The 25043-nt window shown below is 39.5% G+C and overlaps 1 protein-coding gene across 1 annotated transcript in view; it reads right to left on the reverse strand.

The window, feature by feature from the left end:
- Positions 1-10416: 10416 nt before the first annotated feature.
- The window catches only part of LOC124712093 (pro-neuregulin-2, membrane-bound isoform-like), a 194826-nt gene continuing 180199 nt past the window's right edge, over positions 10417-25043 (reverse strand). Inside the window, exon 7 of the mRNA XM_047242390.1 lies at positions 10417-13537. Within this exon, the coding sequence (XP_047098346.1) occupies positions 13519-13537 (19 nt within the window). The 3' untranslated portion in view covers positions 10417-13518. The remainder of the gene's footprint in view (positions 13538-25043) is intronic.

The following is a 25043-nucleotide window of genomic DNA, read 5'->3' on the forward strand; positions in this document are numbered from 1 at the left end:
TGCCCATGCAGCTTCTACACGATATCACAGTTCATCAAGAGTAGTGACTGGCGTACGGTGACGAGCCAGTTGCTCGGCTACCATTGACCAGACGTTTTCAATTGATGTGAGATCTGGAGAATGTGCCGGCCAGGGCAGCAGTCGAACATTTTCTGTATCCAGAAAGGCCCGTACAGGACCTTCAACATGCGGCCGTACATTATCCTGCTGAACTGTAGGGTTTCGCAGGGATCGAATGAAGGGTAGACCCACGGTTCGTAACACATCTGAATTGTAACGTCCACTGTTCAAAGTGCCGTCAGTGCGAACAAGAGGTGACCGAGACGTGTAACCAATGGCACCCCATACCACCTCGCAAGGTGATACGCCAGTATGGCGATGACGAATACACGCTTCCGATTTGTGTTCACCACGATGTCGCCACATATGGATGCGACCACTATGATGCTGTAAACAGAACCTGGATTCATTCGTCGTTGAGTACACCATCGCAGGCGTTCCTGTCTGTGATGCAGCATCAAGGGTAACCGCAGCCATGATTTCCGAGCTGATAGTCCATGCTGCTTGCAGACGTCGTCGAACTGTTCGTGCAGATGGCTGTTGTCTCGCAAACGTCCCCATCTGTTGACTCAGGGATCGAGACGTGGCTGCACGATCCGATACAGCCATGCGGATAAGATGCCTGTCATTTCGACTGCACGGCGTTCTTTATTACCCTCCTGAACCCACCGATTCCATATTCTGCTAATAGTCATTGGATCTCGACCAACGCGAGCAGCAATGTCGCGATACGATAAACACCAATCGCGATAAGCTTCAAACCGACCTTTATCAAAGTCGGAAACGTGATGGTACGCATTTCTCCTCCTTACACGAGGCATCACAACGACGTTTCACCAGGCAACGCCGGTCAACTGCTGTTTGTGTATGAGAAATCGGTCGGAAACTTTCCTCATGTCAGCACGTCGTAGGTGTCGCCACCGGCTCCAACCTTGTGTGAATGCTCTGAAAAGCTAATCATTTGCATATCACAGCATCTTCGGTTAAATTTCGCGTCTGTAGCACGTTATCTTCTTGGTGTAGCAATTTTAATGGCCAGTAGTGTGTAAGCCCTAGGAAAAACCCAGGATTTTTTAGAATTCCATGAATTTTTCAATGTTTTAGTTTTGAGTCAAATTTTCGTAATTTTGACTGGTCGGAACTGATACTCTCACAAAGAATTTTATTTGTAGCCCACTACTGCATAAAAATACTGCAGCAATAAAACAAAAACATAAAAGAGAGCGAAACACCAATATAAAACTTAGGTTGCAAAGAAAATGTGACATTTACAACAGAAAACACAAAGTGCACACAAGCATCCACTGACAGTTCCATGTATCAAAGGCTTTAGGACAAAGACTATGCAGTACATTCAAGGGAACCTCCCCATCGCACCCTCCTTAGATTTAGTTATAAGTTGGCACAATGGATAGGCCTTGAAAAACTGAACACAGATCAATCGAGAAAACAGGAAGAAGTTGTGTGGAACTATGAAAAAATAAGCAAAATATACAAACTGACTAGTCTATGCGCAAGATGGGCAACATCAAGGACATTGTGAGCTCAGGAGTGCCGTGGTTAGCGTGAGCAGCTGTTGAACGAGAGGTCCTTGGTTCAAGTCTTCCCCCCAAGTGAGAAGCTTAATTTTTTATTTTCAGTTTATGTGACAAACTCTTATGTTTTCATCACTTTTTTGGGAGTGGTTATCACATCCACAAGAAAACCTAAATCGGGCAAGGCAGAAGAATCTTCTTACCCATTCGCCAAGTGTACAAGTTAAGCGGCTCGACAACATATTCCTGTCATGTGACGCACATGCCGTCGCCAGTGTCGTATATAATATATCAGACGTGTTTTCCTGTGGAGGAATCGGTTGACCTATGACTTGCGATCAAATGTTTTCGGTTCCCATTGGAGAGGCACGTCATTTCGTCTACTAATCGCACGGCTTTACGGTGCGGTCGCAAAACAAAGACACTAAACTTATTACAGTGAACAGAGACGTCAATGAACGAACGAACAGATCATAACTTTGCGAAAATATAGAAAGTAAACTTTTCACTCGAGGGAAGACCTCTCGTTACGTAGCTGCTCACGCTAACCACGGGACTATGGCACTCCTGAGCTCACATTGTCTTTGATGTTGCCTATCTTGCGCATGGAATACTCAGTTTGTATATTTTGCTTATTTTTTCATAGTTCCACACAACTTCTCCCTGTTTTCTCGATTGATCTGTGTTCAGTTTTTCAAGGCCTATCCACTTTGCCAACTTATAACTAAATCTGAGGGGGGTGCGATGGGGAGGTTCCCTTGTTAGTAACAACAAACTGCTTTCAATGGGCCTGGCATCACAACTGTTTAAATTAGGTTTGTCTGAGCAGTTGCTAGCAGGCTCAAGTGCAAGCACAGAGCTTAAAGTCACATATGAGTCACTCCTCCTCCCACTTCTCTCTGCTTGAAATACTAATAAGGAGCGCATTGGTGGCCGGGAGACCCCTCGCGGGGCGGTTCGGCTGCTGCTCCACAGGTTATTTAACGCCACTACGGCGACTTGTGAGTGAATGAGGATGAAATGATGATGAGTGACACACAACACCCAGTCATCTCGAGGCAGAGAAAATCCCCGATCCCACCAGGAATCGAACCCGGGACCCCGTGCGCGGGAAGCGAGAACGCTACCGCGGACTCTGCTGGAAGTGTGGCTGTCAGAAGTATAAGCAGTAGCTGCGAGCAGCCAGGACGCTACCCAAAAAAATTTTATTTGTGTGCCCAAGCTGCCAGATTTGCGCATGTGTAGAACAGTTGAGTTGTAGTGGGGGAGTATAGTCTCCACGTGACCAGCATTTACATTTTGTAATTTTGTTGTTCGTTCTTCATTTACAGCTCTCGCATCAAAACGGATTTCTGTTACTGAGAGCTATGAAATGAATTAAAATACATTCACATAATCAAGGAAGATTAATGACAGTTTTCTGATTTGATTTTATTACCACATTACTGGCAGTCATGCATTAATCGCTTTGCACAACAATGAAGTTATTTTTCGGTTTGCAGAAGAAATTTGGCTTTTATTATTCTTTTGTACAGAGGCAGTCTATTTATTTGATAGGAAGTGTTTCATTCCAGACTATTAGCTAATTTCAACCATTTGCTGAATTTCAAGTGCTCATTTTCATCTTCTGGCACTTATGGAATTATGCCATCATAAAGAACCTAACATGAGATAATATGGTAATGGTGCTTCAAGAAAATTGGCTCACAAAAACCATACTGAAAAGCTTTTGCAGGATTTTGCATATCTGTCTTCCACGAAAAACAATATTTTTCGATCACAAGACAATTTTGACATTTGTCAGGTACCTCATCGTGGCTTGACATTATTTCTTAATTGTGTTGTTTACATATGTAAGTAAATGTGCCTGCTATCTCGTATTTAGTGTAGCTCATGGATCACTGTGATTCAAAAAGAGAACCAAACTTCTCTCTTAAACAATATGTAGAGGAGAGCTTTTCATGTAGTAAGTACAATACATACAGTATAATATACAAAATGTAAGACTTTGTTGTTTCAAACAGTGGAAACTCGAGGTTGGTATATCAACACACACACACACACACACACACACATACACACACACATGCATGTGTGCCAATATACACATACACATACACACACACCCACACACACATATACACACAAACAAGCACACATGATCTCTACCACCAGCAGCTCCAACTGAAGTGCGACTGTCACGTGAACAGCAATGAGGAGTAATGCATGTAAGGTGGTGGAATAGCAGGATATGTGTGGGGGAGAGAGAAGAACACTGTCTGGCAGAGCGTGCAGGGACCGCATGGAACCCTACTGTGCCATCGTGTTTATGAACCATCTAGAGGAAATCTCATCTGGTTCAGGTTCATCGATGGTGTTTTCATGATCTGGACTAGGGGGCCAAGACACCCTATCTCCATTCCTTCACAACCTCAACACCTTCTCTTCCACCCACTTTCTCTTCCACCCACTTCACCTGTACCTCCTCAACCCAGTGTACCACCTTCCTAGGTGTTGACCTCATCCTCTCTGATGGCTCCTTCCACAGTTATGTTCACATTAAACTCATCAATCACCAACAGTACTCACATTTTGACAGATGCCATGCCTCCCACACCCAGGGATGGTGTATTTGCAGTGACAAGAACTCCCTTTCCCAGTATGCTGAGGGGTCTCACTAAGGCCTTCACAGACAGGCACTATCTCCCGGACCTAGTCCACAAACAGATTTCCCATGCCATTTTCCCACACACCCCTAATCTCCACCATCCCCAAGAGCCACCTGCAGAAGAGAGCCCCCTTCATCACCCAGTACCACAGTGGACTGGAACAAATGAACGACATATTTTGTCAGTGCTTTGACTATCAATCATCATGCCCTGAAATGATGGACTTCCTAACCTACATCCTTCCCACCACTCCCAAAGTGGCGTTTCATCAGCCACCCAACCCTAACAACATCCTAGTCCATCCCTAGGCAACTCCCAAAGCCAACCCCTTGCCACTGGGATCATATCCCTGTGTTAGACCCAGGCGCGTAATGGGGCCCCTTAGGGATATGGCTGCAAGGGAGGGGAAGAAAACCGATGTGCACTCCATGTGCATACTGGGGGGAGTCATTCAAGATGTGGAAAGGGTCCTTCTAGATGCCATGAAGGGTACAGAGTGCACCCATCTGCAGGTGGTCGCTCATGTCGGCACCAATGATGTCTGTCGCTATGGATCCGAGGAAATCCTCTCTGGCTTCCAGCGGCTATCTGATTTGGTGAAGACTGCCAGTCTCGCTAGCAGGATGAAAGCAGAGCTCACGATCTGCAGCATCGCCATCAGGACTGACTGTGGAGCCTTTGGTACATAGCCAAGTGGAGGGTCTGAATCAGAGGCTGAGACGGTTCCGCAACCGTGTGGGCTGCAGATTCCTCGACTTGCGTCATAGGGTGGTGGGGTTTTGGGTTCCACTTGATAGGTCAGGAGCGCACCACACACAGCAGGCAGCTACACGGGTAGCACGGGTTGTGTGATATGGACTGGGCAGTTTTTTTAGGTTAGATGGCCTCGGGCAAGTACAGAAAGGGCAACAGCCTCAAAGAGGGTGGGGCAAAGTCAGGACATGCGGGACCAAGCAGCAATCGGCATTGTAATTGTAAACTGTCGAAGCTGCATTGGTAAATTACCGGAACTTCAAGAGCTGATAGAAAGCACCGAAGCTGAAATCGTTATAGGTATGGAAAGCTGGCTGAAGCCAGAGATAAATTCTGCCGAAATTTTTACAAAGGCACAGTGTTTAGAAAGGATAGATGGCATGCAACTGGTGGTGGCGTGTTTGTCACTGTTAGCACTAGTTTATCCTGTAGTGAAGTAGAAGAGGATAGTTCCTGTTAATTATTATGCGTGGAGGTTATACTCAACAACCGAGCTAGGTTAATAATTGGCTCCTTTTACCGACCTCCCGACTCAGCAGCATTAGTGGCAGAACAACTGAGAGAAAATCTGGAATACATTTCATATAAATTTCCTGAGCATATTATAGTCTTAGGTGGAGATTTCAATTTACCAGATATAGACTGGGACACTCAGATGTTTAGGACGAGTGGGAAGAGCATCGAGTTGCATTATACTGAGTGCACTATCTGAAAATTACCTCGAGCAATTAAACAGAGAACTGACTCTTGGACCTACTGATAACAAACTTTTCGACTCTGTAAGCGCAGAACAGGGAATCAGCGATCATAAGGCCGTTGCAGCAACCCTGAATATGGAAGTAAATAGGAAAATAAAGGAAAGGAGGGAAGGTTTATCTGTTTAGCAAGAGTAATAGGTGGCAGATTTCAGACTACCTAACAGATCAAAACGAAAATTTCTGTTCCGACACTGACAATGTTGAGTGTTTATGGAAAAAGTTTAAGGCAATCGTAAATTGCGTTTTAGACAGGTACGTGCCGAGTAAAACTGTGAGGGGCGGGAAAAACCCACCGTGGTTCATCAACAAAGTTAGGAAACTACTGCGAAAGCAAAGAGAGCTTCACTCCAAATTTAAACGCAGCCAAAACCTCTCAGACAAACAGAAGCTAAACGATCTCAAAGTTAGCGTAAGGGGAGCTATGCGTGAAGCATTCAGTGAATTCGAAAGTAAAATTACATGTACCGACTTGACAGAAAATCCTAGGAAGTTCTGGTCTTACGTTAAATCAGTAAGTGGATCGAAACAGCATATCCAGACACTCTGGGATGATAATGGCATTGAAACAGAGGATGACACGCATAAAGTGGAAATACTAAACACCTTTTTCCAAAGCTGTTTCACTGAGGAAGACCGCACTGCAATTCCTCCTCTAAATCCTCGAACGAACAAAAAAATGGCTGACATCAAAATAAGTGCCCAAGGAATAGAAAAGCAAGTGAAATCACTCAACAGAGGAAAGTCCACTGTACCTGACGGGATACCAATTCGATTTTACACAGAGTACGCGAAAGAACTTGGCCCCTTCTAATAGTCGTGTACCGCAAGTCACTAGAGGAATGGAAGGTTCCAAATGATTTGAAAGCAGCACAGGTAATTTCAGTTTTCAAGAAGGGTCGTCGAGCAGATGCGCAGAACTATTGGCCTATATCTCTGACGTTGATCTACTGTAGAATTTTAGAACATGTTTTTTGCTCGCGTATCATGTCATTTCTGGAAACCCAGAATCTACTCTGTAGGAATCAACATGGATTCCGGAAACAGCAATCGTGTGATACCTTACTCGCTTTATTTGTTCATGAGACCCAGAAAATATTAGATACAGGCTCCCAGGTAGATGCCATTTTCCTTGACTTCCGGAAGGCATTCGATACAGTTCCGCACTGTCGCCTGATAAACAAAGTAAGATCCTACGGAATATCAAACCAGCTGCGTGGCTGGTTTGATGAGTTTTTAGCAAACAGAACACAGCATGTTGTTCTCAATGGAGAGACGTCTACAGACGTTAAAGTAACCTCTGGAGTGCCACAGGGGAGTGTTATGGGACCATTGCTTTTCACAATATATATAAATGACCTAGTAGATAATGTCGGAAATTCTATGCGGCTTTTCGCGGATGATGCTGTAGTGTACATAGAAGTTGCAGCATTAGAAAATTGCAGCGAAATGCAGGAAGATCTGCAGCGGATAGGCACTTGGTGCAGGGAGTGGCAACTGACCCTTAACATAGACAAATGTAATTTATTGCGAATACATAGAAAGAAGGATCCTTTATTGTATGATTATATGATAGTAGAACGAACACTGGTAGCAGTTACTTCTGTAAAATATCTGGGAGTATGCGTACAGAACGATTTGAAGTGGAATGATCATATAAAATTAATTGTTGGGAAGGTGGGTGCCAGGTTGAGATTCATTGGGTGAGTCCTTAGAAAATGTTGTCCATCAACAAAGGAGGTGGCTTGCAAAACACTCATTCGACCTATACTTGTGTATTGCTCGTCAATGTGGGATCCGTACCAGGTCGGGTTGACAGAGGAGATAGTGAAGATCCAAAGAAGAGCGGTGCATTTCGTCACAGGGTTATTTGGTAAGCGTGATAGCGTTACAGAGATGTTAAGCAAACTCAAGTGGCAGAATCTGCAAGAGAGGTGCTCTGCATCATGGTGTAGCTTGCTGTCCAGGTTTCGAGAGGGTGCGTTTCTGGATGAGGTATCGAATATAATGCTTCCCCCTACTTATACCTCCCGAAGAGATCACAAATGTAAAATTAGAGAGATTTGAGCTTGCACGGAGGCTTTCAGGCAGTTGTTCTTCCCGTGAACCATACACGACTGGAACAGGAAAGGGAGGTAATGACAGTGGCACATAAAGTGCCCTCCACCACACACCGTTGGGTGGCTTGCGGAGTATAAATGTAGATGTAGATGTCCTGTCACAGGTGAAAAACCCCATCAAAGGCTGACCCACATGCAAAAGCAGCCATGTTGTATACCAACTCTGCCACAATGATTGTGTAGCTTTTTTTATTGGTATGACTACCAACCGGCTGTCCATCAGGATGAACAGCCACCACCAAACTATAGCCAAGAGCAAAGTATACAATCCTGTGGCACAACATGCAACTGAATACAATGTGCTGAATTTCAATGGCTGCTTCACAATCCAGCCATCTGGATCCTCCCATCAGCTACCATCTTTTCTGAACTGCGCAGATGGGAGCTATCCTTACAAAACTTTCTTCACTCTTGAAATTATCCCGACCTCAACCTACGCTAACCTAATGTCCTCACATGCTCCACCCCAACACTTTCAGCCCCCTCGTCCTATTACTTCCTCCTGTTTCACATTCCGTCTCTGGTTGCAGTCAGTTTATTTACTGATTGTCATTTTTTATTGGCAGTTTACTATTGCTATTTGAGTTTACATATTGTCATTTTGTCATTTGGAGATAGTGAGTCGAGCTGTGGATGCTAGAGACATCTCTGACATATTCTTTATTTGAGTTCGATAGAGGGGTGACAGCAGTAAGGGCAGCCAGATACATGTGCACCATGTTTGCAGATAATGCCATTGGTCCGATCATGGCAAGAAAATGGTTTTCTTTTGAAATGAAAGGTTCTCCACATTCAGAAAGACGTTTGGGTATTGAAGACTGTTTAAAGGCATTAATCCTCAATGACCCACATTCAGTGTACTCAAGAAGTGGTAAATAAGGTAAACTGTGATCATTACACCATCATGCAACTGTTGCATGCAGTGGGAAAGCTTCAAAAATTGGGTGTATGGATAACGGATGCTCAAAGCCAAAATCACAATATCAGCTGGTGGCCATATGTGTATCTTTGCATGTTTTTCATCAACTAGCTCTTGAACAACATTGACCATTCCTATACTGTGTTGTTACTGGTGATAAGAAATTGTATCTTTATGTTAACATAAGGAAAAGAAAGGAATGGTTGAGCCTAAATAAACAACAACTTCCTGTAGAAAGACTTGTGTGCATCACAAAAGATAACATTATGCGTCTTGTGAAACAGTGACTGTGTGGTGTACTAGTAACCATCACTGCTGTTATTTACTGTCAACAACTGAAATGTCTTGCAGATGCAGTGCAAGAACAACAACCAGGAAGACTGTGTGAAGTGATGCTGCTACACGATAACAACTGCCTGCTTTTTGCTAGACTGACAAAAATCATTATACAGAAGGTGGGTTGTAAAGTCATTCCACACCCACCTAATGCACCTAATCTTACACCCTCAGGTTTTCACCTTTTCTACTCTCTATCAAACAGACTCAAAGGAACTTGCTTTCCAAATGAAAATGGGCTTCAAACATGGCTCAATGGGTTCTTCGCCTCAAAACCATGTGATTTCTACAGTCCCAGAATTGAAACGTCACCCCAGAGTTGGCAGACTGTTGTAAATAATGAAGGAGAATACATTATTGATGACTTAAGTCTGTGTTATGTGTATCTGTTGTGTTTATTAAACTTACGAAAAAAAGTTACGAACTTTTACACCAACCCAATACTTTGCAAATGCAACAGCTATACTTCGAGTTCATTGTTGTGATGATTCCACCATATGATGCTGGCCTCAGCATGGTTCTCATGGTAAGAACTGTTACAGAGAGATGCCTTGGAAAAGCATCAGTTTCGAACTTTGCCACTACGCATGTGGGAAGGAGTCATGTACAGCCCAGTATGCAGGCAGTCAAGTGCTGCAGCGGATGTGCTGTGCTTTCCACTTCTGGCTTCTGTTCTGTAAACACAAGCCTACCCTGTTCTCTATTGTTCCACCTGGGACCTTGGTTGAAGGGCAATTTCCAAACAGATGCAAGTTCCTGAGCTACATCTTCTACATCCCTTTACTCTGAAAGAAAACTATTACATGGCCTGATTTTTACCAGATTTGCTCCTCTTGTTCTTAAAAGGAACTGAGCTAGATGCCAACCCACCTATACCCCTCCTGATCATTCCTGTGTAATGCAATGGATTTGTGCACTGCCCTTTTTGGAAGTAAGTGGGGTTTTTTGTCAACTCAAAACAGTACACAACAGTCATTTATTTACCTTTTCATTCTTCTTGTTTTTCCCACCCACTCCATTTGACATAAGCTGTCACTCCAGCTGGCTGCATTGCCATAGCAAGTATGTGTGTGTGTTCTGCACATGCATTTTTGAGTGAGATTGGATGTTAAAATATTAAAATCACAAAGCTGACTTCTGGAATTAAAAAACAACCATGAGACAGTGAAGGAGATTAGAGGGACAAATCAAAGTTAAATGTATGACTGTGCTTTTAAACATTATTTATTGATTGAATTAAGAAAAGATATAACTATGTACATTTTAATCAAAAATAAAAAAGAGAAAATAAGTTTTTTTAAATACTGCTGGTTTTCAAGAATGATAATGTACTCATTTTGTATAAAACAGTCACAAAACATATGAATAAAAGATAAATCCTATAATATGGAATTTTAAACAATTCTTTTTTATGTTACTGATGCATGTAGGGTGATCATTTTGACTGGAGGAAATCTGAACTAGTAATTTTAGAAGCTGTTATTAATAACTGATTGAAGATTGATTTAATATACTATAATACTGATATACATAGGTAACATAAAAATTACTAAATTTCTAGAACAATATTACAACCTTAAACATTTAAAGCAACTACTGAGAGAATATCTGCACTGTTGAAATGACCACCATACTGCTTGCATTGGTTGTTTCCTAGAAATTTCTTTACTCATTTTGTAATTCACATCAATTCTAATGCAATACAATGTCCTGTCTAATATTCAAACTATTGTATTTGTGAAACAGTGAAAGACCAAAAGATGGCCAAAAAATACTCTTTATCAGAAATGCATTACTTGCGGCTATTATATTATTGTCACAATTTATTATCTTTCTTTGTAGAATTAGGCAATGCAGAGAAACATGAGCTCTCTTGAGGTAGCAAACTCAACCACGTACCAGTAGGATCAAGTATTTTGAAATTACTGTAAAGGCTGCACCATATGTAAGGTAATAATGTCTTAAAGAATCATAACTGTATCATATGAACTCAAATTAATAATGGCAGCTAAATACATCTACAGAGAACAGAAATGATATTGATGAGCTGCATCAATCCTTGGACAAGATGCAAAGTTCACTGCCTCTATATCAAAGGAAATTATGCCTTTTGAAAACTAACTATGCTGTTTCAGTCTAAACATTGTGCTGAGTATTTTTAGTTACACATTCATATCAAAGTGGCTGTATTGATTCAATACAAATAAAGCAAACTTGGTCAATAATTTTAAAATTAAATATATGCAAAATCTAAGCAACTGCTTTCCAAAGCTGTTGTATTAAAGAACACAAAATGTACATCGATCTTATGCACAATATAGACATATACATTTATATACATACTTTTTTCAAGGTTAATGATATTTACAGAGTAATTACAATAATTTAACACAACTTTAAATTATCTAGTTGGTGCTTTTTAATTATAATTGAGGTACTATTGTCTGTTATGATTAGAGAGAAATACCAGATTTGTTTCTGACCAACAGAAATTATCTTTAATCATTTATGAGGATAATTGAACGTGTAATTTAGCTCCTGTCAGACACTGACTACATACTATCTCCTGGTAGATCTCTTGCAAATTTACATAGGAAGCAAGCATAATATAATTTTAGTAGGAATGAGTCTGTGAACAAGCACTCACATTATCACATGGTATATTTAAAATGAGAGAGCTAATTTACTTGCCCTTGATTTTGTTGCTGCTGTGAATTACATGTATGTTCATCACTGTTATTCCTTCATGTAACATAGGCACAAATAATAATATAAAATTGCGATCTGGCAGGTTGGCATTTAAACATGCTTTAATTTCTTTATATTAAAGTTATTTCTATATAAAATGACTTTATCAGATCTTTTCAAAACAGAACTGCTGTCTTCATGACAGTATAGTCTTAGTTGTACTATTTTGACAAATTGGATACAAATTTTATAACTATTCTTTTATAGCTTGTTAAATTCTATTTTCAGCTGCAGCAGACAAACAACAGATGAATAATTTAAGAATGATTTCTTTCTGAAAAATAGTCGGTTGGCATACAAATTGATGTTATGTAACAGTCAGCAATATATTTGATGGTAAGATGCTTATGTCTGGTATTTTGAATATCTGCATTTAATTAACTTACAATCTCCGTATAAGGTTACTCAAGAGACTGTGAAGTACTGTAAAAATAACTTTACAGATGATGTAGTAACTAAAGACACTCCCCCTATTAGTTATATGTTATAATAACTGAAGATCCTTTGGAACCACTTTGCCTAACCTGTTGCGTCTGCAGCATTTTCAACAACTGTTCTGAGTCTTCATTTCAGAAACAGTCAGCAAACCTTTGCATCAGAAAGCATTGTTTCAATGGGGCTGCTGTAATCTTTTTTAAAAAGTTTTTTCAATAGTACAGCTATATAAGCTGCCATTGTTTGACTACAATAATTTAACGTTTTTCTTATAACATTACATTGAGACACGAGCATAACAGTAACTACAGTTCAGTTTTAAAACACACAGCATCAAGCTGAAACGACCATTCAAATAAGCATGTATGTGGCAAGTAGCGCTAAACATGCTTTTGACAGACAACTGATGGTGTGGGTTCCAACTTCTACCTCTTTAGCATCAGTACTTATAAATCAGGTTCTTGAATATGAAGAACTCAACATAGTACACTGCTTATCTAAGACTCTGCACATTGCTGACAACAACACATATTAGCAACACTATTTTTTCAGAACTTTTAGTTACATAAAATTGAAGTACCTGCAGTTGTAACTAACAGCATCACATCTTTGAAGAACAGCAGACACAGACCACAACATTCATTGTACACATAATGCAAAAGTTCTCTATTAAATATTTGGTATCTCCATTACACTTAGCATCCTATCAGTCACTTCTCCATATCTCACTCAATGTGACGAAGACATCTACGGAAAACAGGTTTTGTAAAGACACTAATTTAAAGATAGCTGTCCACGTATTTTTACGCAATAATGGCAATAAAGAGGGGAAAAGTGAAATATTTAACGTTATTCATCTCTTTCCCGACATATAAATAGTTATAATTAAGTCTTTGGTATGAATTTCTTTTAATACAAGAGGATCTGGCACGAATGCATCCCAGAACTTGCGGACTCTCTCTGGTTACACACAGTTTACTTGACACAAAAGTCACAGTCTAATCAGAAGTTTCCAGCTGTCACCTATGTGGCTTGCATTACAATCATGTCTGCACAGTGGCAACCATTGTCACTGCAATTTGAGCTCATGGAGGCATGTAAAAGCGTTCTCTGCTAAGGCGAGCAGGCAGGAGGCAGGTTGATTTTTGGACAGTGAGATGATCTACTGCAGCTCCTATGCTCTGTCCCTCACTCTTCTGTTTCTGAGCTGCATACAAAAAAATTATGTAACTATACAAAAAAATTCATTTTATCATCACAAAAATATAAATATATATGTAGTTTGTGTTTCTCAGAATGTACAATGTTAAAGTTGCCAAATTTATTATAAAAGATACATGGGAAGCTGAAAAAGAATCATTAGTACCTTTTTCATACAAAAGTTTCAATAGGTGAAAAATTACAGAGAACGAAAGTTTGAAATTAATTTATAGATATTACTACAATACTATTTACAGTTATAATTTTTTATTTCACAGGACCAAGTTAAAATTACAGTGTAAGATCATGACTATAAAAAAAACTGCTGCAATGTACATTTGTACAGGCATTATTGCACATCAACAAGTGCAATATCATTTTTACATGTATGGATAAATGTATTTTTGTACAGTCTTAGTTTCAGTGAGCTATGTTAAATATATTCTTACCTTTTAGTTCATTATAAATCTTTAGTCCCATATATAGTGGCGTCTGGGAACAAAATTTTTATTGCTGTGGTGTTAAGTTTAAAACTTTCTTTATGAGCAGTGCTGTAATAATGTTTGAAATTGTAATTTTCAAGTTTGAAATGGTTATTGTAGAGGAAAATAAAAATTTCATAAATGTATGAAGAAGGTACAGTTAGTATTGTTAAGTAATGGGGAACATGGATCTCTGTTTGTCATCACTTCACTAAATCACATACCAAATAAAGTAGCAGTTTCGCCTGACATGATAGAAAGGTAAGGATTTTTCAGCAGCTACATTACTTGTCCATTCTGTTTCACTTGAAAATATAGTTTTGGACATCATGAAGTCCCATATCAGTCCCTGTACGCTATACTAAATTAAGATGTGTAACATGCTTTTCTTTTTAATTCTTCCTGAAGATTAGTACCTTAATGTTCAAATAGCTCTGTTGTGTTTTCCAGTATCACATTTGATTTTGTAAACCATGCATTGCTTATTTACAGATTTGAAAAGAACAGAATTAGGGACGCTGCCCTATAATGGCTTAAATCCTACTTACTAAACAGAAAGCAAAGAATTAACATCCCTTTAAATAGGGCAAATTATTATTCTGACTGGAAAAATATATCTCAAAGTGTTCCACAAGTCTCCATATTAGACCCAGTCCTATTTCTCTTGTATGTTAATGACTTACCATTAAATATCAGCTCCCTATAACCCTTGTTGATTCTGTTTGGTACAGGTCTTACAGACTTGACAAGTATTCTATGATGGGTCACAATAGCATTTTGTAAGCTATCTCCTCTGGAGACTCTTGAATTTTGTTAGCATCCCACCAATGAATCGAAGTATGCCACCTGCTTTACCTACGACAGTGTATTTGATTGTTTCCTTTCATGTCCTAATGAATTGTTAAATCCCCCACAGGTATTTGTATGAGTTGCTTGATTCCAGTTGTGATGTGTTGATACTGTAGTCATAGGATGCTACGTTTCTGAGTATTTAAAACAAGTTGCCAATGCTTGCCCCACTTTTGAAATCTTACCAAAATTGGATTGAATATTTGTGTAGCTTTTTATCTGGTAGTACCTCATTATAGATAACTACATCATCAACAGAAAGTCATAAGTTATTGTTAATATTTTGTACAAGAACATTAACATACAACATTAACATCAGGGGTTCCAGCACATTTCCCTCGGTCATCTTTGAAGTTACTTCTAGATCTGTTTATAACTCTCCATCCAAGATAAGAAACTGCATTCTCCCCACCAAGAAATCCTCAGTTGCACTTTTGATAACAAGCATATGTTTGGTACCAAGTCAAATGCTTTCTGAAATTCAAAGTGCTGCACTGACCTGACTTCCTGATCCATGGCTTCCAGGGTGTCATGTTAGGGAAGTGTGAGTTGGGTTTAGCATGATTGTTTGACTGATGTTTCCAGAATCCATGCTGGTTGGCTCGAAGGAGGTCATTCTGGTCAAGATATTTGTTTATGTTTGACATTTGAATATATTCTACAGTAGATGAATGTCTTCAAAAACATTGGATGGTAGTTTTGTGGGGCACTTTTTGTACCCTTCTTGTAGACCGATGTAACCTTTGCTCTCTTCCAGCTACTGGACACAATTTCTTGTTCAATGTATCTGTGGTATGTTATGGTTAAAAGATTGGCTAACTCAGCTGTAAATTCTGTGTAGAATTTGATTGGGGTTCCATTGGGTCCTAAAGCTTTTATCAATTTTAGGAATTTCAGCTGTTTCTCAGCACCATTTTCACTAAATTCTATATCACATTTTCAGTGGTGTGACAATTAAACTGGGGCAATAGTCTTGGATTTTTGTTGGTAAAGGAACATTTTAAAATGTAGGTCATCATGTATGCATTTGCTTGCTACTTTCAGTTTGACAGCTATATGTATTTCATTCAGCATCCATCTATCTACAACTCTGTGCTTTGTTTTACATCTGTTTCTTTAGAAGTTTCTTTGTGATGACTGTACACCATGAAGGATCTATCCCATCATGAACTATTTAACTAGCTACCAGTACATATCTATCCAACACACAGTCAACTTAACTTTTAAACTTGTGCCATAATTCTTTTACATACTCCTGCCTAGAGCAAAATTTTTCAAGTTCCTCTTTGTGACATGAGACTATTGCTTCTTTATCTAGTTTGCTCAACATTTAAGTTCTTTCTGTTCATCTTAGTGCCTCTTTGTACTTTGGTAATCATTGTTGCTATGACTGCCTAGTAGCCGTTGGCACCACATTCAATGTAATAATTTTCAAATACATCAGGTCTGTTTGTTGCCATTGCGTATAATGTGTTATATTTGTACTATGCATGGCCTCCTTAACTATCTGCTCTAGGCAGATTTCAGAGAAAACATTTAGCAGTGTTTAGGATGTCATGTCATACCAACCACTGACAAACCTATAGCTATCCCAAACAAATTGTTGGATGATTAATTTCTCTTCTGATGATGACAGTATGATTGGGAAATATTCATACTAGTGAACTGTGAGTTTTTGGTTCATATTGGAGTGAGTCTGGTGGTCAACAGAAAGCTCTGATTATAAGTTTATGTCAACCCTTGATACTGACTCTTGTCCAGACACTCTCAGATGCAGATTCAACTTCTGCCTTGGTGGATTTGAATTTCCTGTTACTGTGACAAATAGATCACCTCCATTTGCCATTAGCCTATCCAATCAGTTGATAGAGTTATCTCAAAAATGTCATTGCTACCTATTTTGGCATCTTGAATAATAACTGCTTTGGTGCTCTTGTAAATAATTTATTTAATGATTAGTTTCATAGCTTAGAAGCCATGTTACCAGGTCAGCAACATTATCAGGTTAGATATGTTAACTCATGACATTAAACTTGTAACATAGATGGGTCTGAACAGTCCTTGCCTATGAGTAAATGACTCAATTAGTAATTTGTCAGGTAAGCAGAAAGCATGAGTCTATGATTCCTCAAGCATACCATGCATCTGGAAGGTCTCACATAACCAGTTAACCATTAGACTGAGGCACACAACCCATCAAAATTACTGTGAATGCAGCAGACTGTGATCGATGGAGATGCAGGCAAGAGAACCTTAATTAAAAGCAACACTAAATTCAAATCAAAGCATGGTATTTCAGTCTGAGTGAACCTTGCAAATAAGAAAAGCTCTACCTACTTCACACAGCACTAAATCAGAATCCTCTGATGTCTGACTTTGTTTTCCAACATACCAGTAGAGGAATGTTTTGATATTCTGAGAAAAGTGATGTGCAAGTCTAATGTCAATTCTGTGGAATTGAATGGCTTGAGATCAATCACAAAACTATTTTCAGTTCCAAGAGACTCTGCATAAACAGACAGCTTAGCTACAAGGTCTCCTCTTAGTCCACTTTTGGCTTAAATACTCATTCACCATTTTGAACAATAGTTTTTGAATCAAGAATTTTTGAATACAGAGTGCAGATATTAAATATTGGTTTGGATACATAGGTGATGTGCAGTGTATGTAGACAGGCACTATAAGACAGCTCAACACATTTTTGCATAACTTAAGGAGAAGGTCAACATAAAAATAATTGGTTCACAATGGAAATTGGCAACAAGCCCATAATCTTCCTAGATCTCATCATTGACAACAATACATGGACACATTGTTTCAGAAATTACAGAAAAACTACAACTACAGACACAGTAATACCTACTTGTGCACCACACCCAGTAAAACACAAACATGTAGTTTCCCTCTCAAAGATGCACCATCTCATATCTGCTCCCATGCCAAGAAAGCTTTCAAAGTGAAGTTGGACACAATTAAATTTATTGCCTCTGCCAATGGCTACAATCCTGTCCTGACTGACACATCTTGCATAGGAAACAAAACCTGAAAATTATACCACTCCTCTATGGTCCCTCTGCTGGCCCTTCCACTGTCTGCCAGAAGAGATGTATAGTACCACACCTAGGATAGGTATCACAGATTCTAGCAAAATCACTGAAACCCTGCAACTGTAGAGTTTCCTACTTTGTGAAGAATACCACAGCCCAGTGTATTTTCAGTAGGAAAGATAAGACCCAATTACTAGCCAACAGTGGGGTATACAAAATTACTTGTCCTTATTGTGATAAGTTTTATATTTGTCAATCAGGCAGGGACATAGCAACTAGGCTGGGTGAACATGAATGCAGGTTGCAAAATTATGACTCCACATTTGCTGAGCACGTATTGAGTGAAGGCCATGACTACCAGCCACAGTCACATGTTCTTCACTTAGCAAACAAAGACCAAAAACTCAAACTGCTAGAAGCCCTAGAATCCAACAAACATCTGTCCCACAGTCCTGATTTAATTTTACATGACCAAATGCAGCTTAATACTTCCCCTCTTCTAAACTTCACGTAATAGTGTTAGTTTTCCATTACTTCCCAAACAGTCTGTTCCTTCATATTCCTCGATATTTATGTGTTTATTCAGTTCATTTTATTTCATTATGACTACTTGTGTACTCAAAATGTTCTGTTGTTACATTTGTTATGTCTTGTTACAATTGTTACATCTTGCTTTTACTTGGTTTGTGTATCACCTTCTGTGTGTAATACTTCTTGAAGTAGTCTTATCAGGTACTAATTTTATTTTATGTTTGTTTATTTAATGTAAACTGTTATATAGTCACTGTTTATTGAGTTTCATGTTAATGTTTTTTTCTGGTTTGCTCCCTTTATATTTATTGTTTGACTTTTTACCTCATAAACTGCATGAATAGTGCACTGTCAAAGATAACATTTACTGTGTGTTTGTGCCTCAGTCTAGATGAGTAACATCTTTTCCAATGCTGTTTACAAACGTTTGTTGATGTCCTTGTAAGTGGAAAATCTGTCATCCTGAATAAATTAATTCTGTAGAACATACACAATGTAGTGCTTACCATTTATTACTTACAGACTTCTGTGATATAGATGTGAGCCCCAAAGTAAATGGTTTATCAGGCTGCAGCGGTAAAATGACAACAGTAAAGTATCCACATCAGACTGATACAAAATAGTCAGCACTTGTAATTCTGTGATACTGATCCTAAGGGAAACTGTTCAGAGAGAATTTACTGGATGAATAACAGGAAGAAGGTCACCAAGCACACACAGTAGATGAGAAATTCAATTCTTTCCTAAAAACATTCTTACGATGCTATGAATTCCTTGAAAGAGGATAATGACAGTGTAAGCTGAGAGAAAGGACAGATAACACCTTGAATCAAAGTATCTTGTGCCAGAAAGAGAGAACTTTATTCATTATTGAGGACTAGCACTAATCAAAACTTAACTAGCAAACGGGCTTGCCAATTTACATAACACAAGCGGGCACAAATATGCATTTAAAGAATAGCAGTCTTTACATTACCAAGGAAAATCATGGTTTAATTAAAAAAGTGATAAAATAAACTTACATAATATACACTAAAGCACCATATAATTTAACAGTAATGAAATAACTTTTCATGTATTACTCTGTTCCCATAGACAGGTGTTACCCAACAGTAACGACCCACTCGAAGCATTAAACAGTGCAGTTGCATCAGATTCCAGACAGCCACTTATTCAATTGCACATTATCTCATAGAGAACTGCCTCATTTTAGTATTGTGTTGTAAGCTCATAATTTGGGTCATTTACTTGCAAAAATCATAATTTTTTCTGACCTAGATCACCTTTTATTTTATATTACTGCAGCTCACTTGGGCTTATGACAACACAGTTTATCACTGTGTTAACTGAAGCAGTAATGAAGGGACAGATATTACTCACAATTATGAAACAACAATCAAACAGTACAAAACAATTTTACTTGTGTTTGGCACACTTTTTACATAGACGCACCTGCTCTTGGGTTAAAGGTACTCTACAAGCAATATTGCAAAAGTTGACATTGTGTCATCAAAAGACAAAAGCTATGCACTCTGCACAAAAATTCCAGGTACAAAGAAGAGGCAGTTTGATGGATTACTACATATGAAATGAATAAACAGTGTAAGGTAAAAGGTTCTGAACTACCCGATGACAGTACCAGTGCGGTGGATGATGTTTAAATCATTTGCACTGAAACAAATGAAGTCTTCTTACCAATAGCTGAAAACATTGAGAGAAAAATGGGCTCTCAAAAGCAGATTCTTTAGATCTACTTGAAAAGGCATTGGACACTTCACCAGCAGACACAAATCTGCTGTCAAAGAACTCACCCAAATTGTTAGGTAACTGAAATGTAGTAATTCTTCTGACTGTGATGGTATTTCAACCAAAGTGTTGAAATTTTATGTGCACTTACAGCACCTCCCTGGTGATAGCATTGCAATCAATTGAAGAATCGCAATATATTTCTTGAAAGATCAGAAGTGTTATACAGGAATGTATAGGTGCCCAAACTTATTCTCATATTTGATGGTACTGTCATTCATCTTCTCAAAGCAAACCTTCCACAAGGTGTAGGAGTGGAGTACAGTACTAATAGGGAAATACTGCAACTAAAACAATCAGGGGCTAGAAAATAGTTGTCTTCAGTTTGTGATACTCAACGCCAATGTTAATATAAAAAGGCCTGTATTCTGTATCATCCTTTTTTTCCTACTCTCACAATCAGTGGTGAGTTTCTGCAGAGCTTAGGATATTTTCCTTTCCTGAACACTCACCTACTGATATGTGCAATCATTGATGTTAAAACTCAACATTGACCTGAATGTGCTAACACAATTTCCAGTTGCATGTGGAAAAGTGGTTTCAATAATCACAGATTCAGCACTTGGACTCAGCTGTACATTTATGTCTCTATTAATACAATTTCCAATCTGCAGCTTGAAAGTTTGATAACCTACAGGATGCATCTTTCTTGGATAAATACCAGCACTGTCTGAGACAAATCCATACTAATGATACAATTGCAAAAGTTCCCCTGTCTGTTATCTTTTCACAACCAAATCACAGAACCAATTTTGATTAAATTTGCTACAGAGAGAGTGTGAACATAAAAAAGGAACATCTACATGCATACTTGGCAAACCACCGTGAGATGCATAGCAAAGGGTATATCCCATTGTACCAGTTAGTATGGTTTCTTCCCATTCAATTCACATCTTGAACACTGGAAGAATTATTGATTGAAAACCTCTGTGTGTGCAGTGATTATTGTAATCTTATCCTCTCGATCCCTATGTGAACAATACATAGGGGATTGTAGTATATTCTTAGAGTCATCATTTAAAGCCAGTTCTTGAAACTTTGGTAATAGACTTTCTCGGGATAGTTTACATCTATCTCCAAAAGTCTTCCAATTCAGTTCCTTCAGTATCTCTGAGACATTCTCCTATGGATCACTCAAATCTGTGACCATTTGTAGTGCCCTTCCCTGTATAAATTCAATATCCCATTAGTCATATTTGGTACGGGTCTCACACACTTGAGCAATATTGTACATAGGCTACTTTAGAAGGTGTAATATAGAATATTTAATGATTTAAAGAATATAATGTGAATTAGAGAAACATATTTACTATTTGAAAAAGCTATGTGCTTTTTGACTTTTGTACTTTATTGTCTTTGTGAAAATGCTTTTGGTTGATACAGTCTACATAATATGATTAAAAGTAATAAATACAATGCTTATACAGTCCTCAATGCGTTAATCCATACTTCCATACTAACATTATTAAATGTGAAAGTAACTTTGTGTGTAACATTTCATGACTAAAGAGATGAAACAATGTCAGTGGAATTTGATAATGAGCTACATCTTTTTTTTTTTTTTACATTAGTGAACAAAAATCATGTTAAAAATTATTAAATTTTTTGCACAATGTACACATTATGTAATGTATAGTGACTTCAATAGCGCAATGCATAGATGCCTGCTCCTGCTGATGCCCCTCTGTGCACACCACATGGCAGCAACTGCATTGGGCAGTGGAGGAGGGGGAGGGGGGATAGGGGTGGCACATCATGAGCTATGCTTACCTGCACAGCTCTTCTAAAATATCATCATATTCTTTAGGAGGCAAGATGCCTTTTCATCGTAAGTGAAGGCATATAGCTGTGACCAAGAACAGGAAAGAAATTATCAATATTATTGAATTTCACACTCTTTTCCAAGAATGCTGTAAGCATCACCATCATAAAACTTTTTTTAATTTAACTGCTGCAAAAAGCTGAGAGTAGATGTATAGTGTTTGTCCCATCATTTGGCTGTTTCTTATGTAATTGAAAAAGAAAGTCCAGCAAAGCCAAAGCAACTTGACTGCATCCCCTTGAAGATTCTGCACCCAATCAGGTGTAGGGGATCATGCTTTCTTTTGTTTGTTCCTTGGTATGGCTTATGATGCGAGGATTGTATATTCATACTTGTCTAGCATAGAAAATCTAAATGATGGCTAGTTTTGGAATACATTGATTTTGCTGCATGGCAAAGCAAGTCTTAATGGCAGTTGGATTATCTTCCTATTTCATAGTTCATTCTCCTTCTCAGACATGTTTGTGCTTTTATTTCCATTAACACGAACTTAAACATGGAAAATCCAGGATGGAATGTAACAGTATTATGAAAAGGATAGTTGCTATTCACTATATAGCAGAGATGCTGTATCATAGATAGGCACAACAGAAAGACTGTCAAACAAGTAAGCTTTGGGTAAAAAGGCCTTCATCGGAGTTAGACAACATACACCCACATACAAACGCATCTCACACACATATGACCACAATCTCTGGCTGTCTGACCTGGGCTGGCCCCTGGCTGCGGAGACTGTAGTTGTGTGTGTGTGTGTGTGTGTGTGTGTGTGTGTGTGTGTGTGTGTGTGTGTGTGTGTGTGTGTCTCTGTTTATCTCTGATGAAGGACTTGTCGGCTGAAAGCTCACTTTTTGACAGTCTTTTTGTTGGGCTTATCTGCAGCTCAGCATCTCTGCTGTATGTCGAGTGTCATTTCCTTTTCATGGTATTGTTAAAAACCCAACTTTCAAGTGGAGGAGACATTGATGTGAAGAGTACTAAATGATACATTGAGATATTCATGAAATATATGCTTGTATTTTGATAAGGGGCACTGTTTCAGTCCTAAACTTGTTCTTCCTTCACAGAATCTCTGGAACATCTTATTGACTGTGAGATATGAATGCAAATAATCTTTCTACACTTTTCCCTGCCATGTGGTTCTTTCTGCATTTGCATTTCTTTACATCATTTTTAATAGCAATAGTTAGGTTCTTATCCTTTCCTGATCTGTTATCTCTTTTCCACTGGCAGCCTGCATATTCATGATCCAGTTCATGGCAGGGACAAGCTTTGCTCTTTCCTCCATAACCTCAGCACTTTCTTCCAAATCAATTTCATCTGGTCCTTCTCAACTCAACAAGCTACCTTCTTAGATGCTGATCTCTGCCTCTTAGAATGCTCCATACATATTTTTGTTCATATCAAGTTCACCAACTACCAGCAGTATGTCAACTTTGACAACTGTCAACTGCTCCACATCAAAGTCTTCCTTACGGCCTCACCACCCATGGACACCACAGACTACAGTGGAAATCTGGCATTGAAATACACCAATAATCTCACAAGAGCCTTTACTGACAGACAGTATCCTATACAGCTCATCCATAAACAGATCTCCCATGCTATCTCCTCTGACACCACTAAACCTTTTAGCCAGCTACCAAACAGCACTCCATCTGGCCTTCGAAACCTTAATCACATCATTCACCAGGGCTTCTGCTACCTACCGATGTGCTCTGAGATGAGGGACATCCCACCCAAAATCCTACCCACATCTCCCAAAGTTGTGTTCCATTTCTCAACCAACCTACAGATATCCTTGTCCAGCCCTAATCCAATCCACCTCCCAATCCTGCATCCCATGGGTCATTCCCTTGTGGTCGACCCAGGTGCAAGATCTGTCCCACACAGCCACCACTTCCTGTTTCTTATCCTATGAAAGACAAGGCCACTTGTGAAAGCAGCCACATTATATATCACCTATGCTGCAATTACTGCACAGCACTCAAGTAGACATGACAAGCGACCAACTGTCTACTCACATGAAAATCCACTGTCAAACTGTGGCAAACTGAAAGCTTGACCTTCCAGCTGCCAAACATGTTGCATCCCACAACACAAGTTACTTCAACAGTTGCTTCACCATGTGTGCCATTTGGATATTCCCTTGAGACACACTGGTTTCCCTGAACTACACTAGTGAGAATAGTGTACTTAGTGTTCTCGCAGTCCCCCAGGCCTACCTGCCTCGTCTTATGTTTCCCCTTCTCGCTTCTGTCCACACCACTCTTCCCCAGTCCACATAATTTCTTCTTCCTCCCAACACTCTTCCTTCCCCATCCCCCCAATCCCCCTCCCCCCCCCCCATGCAGGCCTGACCCCCCCCCCCTCTCCACCCCTCGGTGCTTGCTTTCCTTCTGCCCTTCTGTCCCTCCTCTTCTGCTCTCTCCTCCCATTACAGTCATCTCCATCTCTTTCCTCCCTATCTCCTTACTCATCTCCACTTTACTCTCCTTCACCCCTCCATTTCTCCCCTTCCCTACTTCTTATATTCTCTAACCTCTGAATTCTTTTCGTCTTGTTCCAGAATCACTCACCCACCACACAGTATCCCACTACCCTCTTCTTAGCCCACCAGTATCCTATCCAGCTTCCCAAGCAGGAAGGTGTGCCGGTTCCCAGCACGAATCTGCCCAGTGGATTAGTGTCAAGGTCCGGTGTGCTGGCCAGCCTGTGGATGGTTTTTAAGGTGGATTTCCATCTGCCTTCATGAATGCGGGCTGGTTCCCCTTATTCTGCCTCAGTTACACTATGTTGGCAATTGCTGTGCGAACACTGTCTCCACATAAGTGTACACCATAATTACTCTAACACACAAATATCTGGGGTTACACTCATCTGGTATGAGACATTCCTTGGGGGTTCACTGGGGGCTGAACTGCATAATAACCATGGATTTGGTGTGGGGCTGTGGTGGGGTGAGTGGACTGCTGTATT

This window comes from Schistocerca piceifrons, chromosome 8 (assembly GCF_021461385.2).
Source record: "Schistocerca piceifrons isolate TAMUIC-IGC-003096 chromosome 8, iqSchPice1.1, whole genome shotgun sequence".
In the NCBI taxonomy this organism is placed as follows: domain Eukaryota; kingdom Metazoa; phylum Arthropoda; class Insecta; order Orthoptera; family Acrididae; genus Schistocerca; species Schistocerca piceifrons.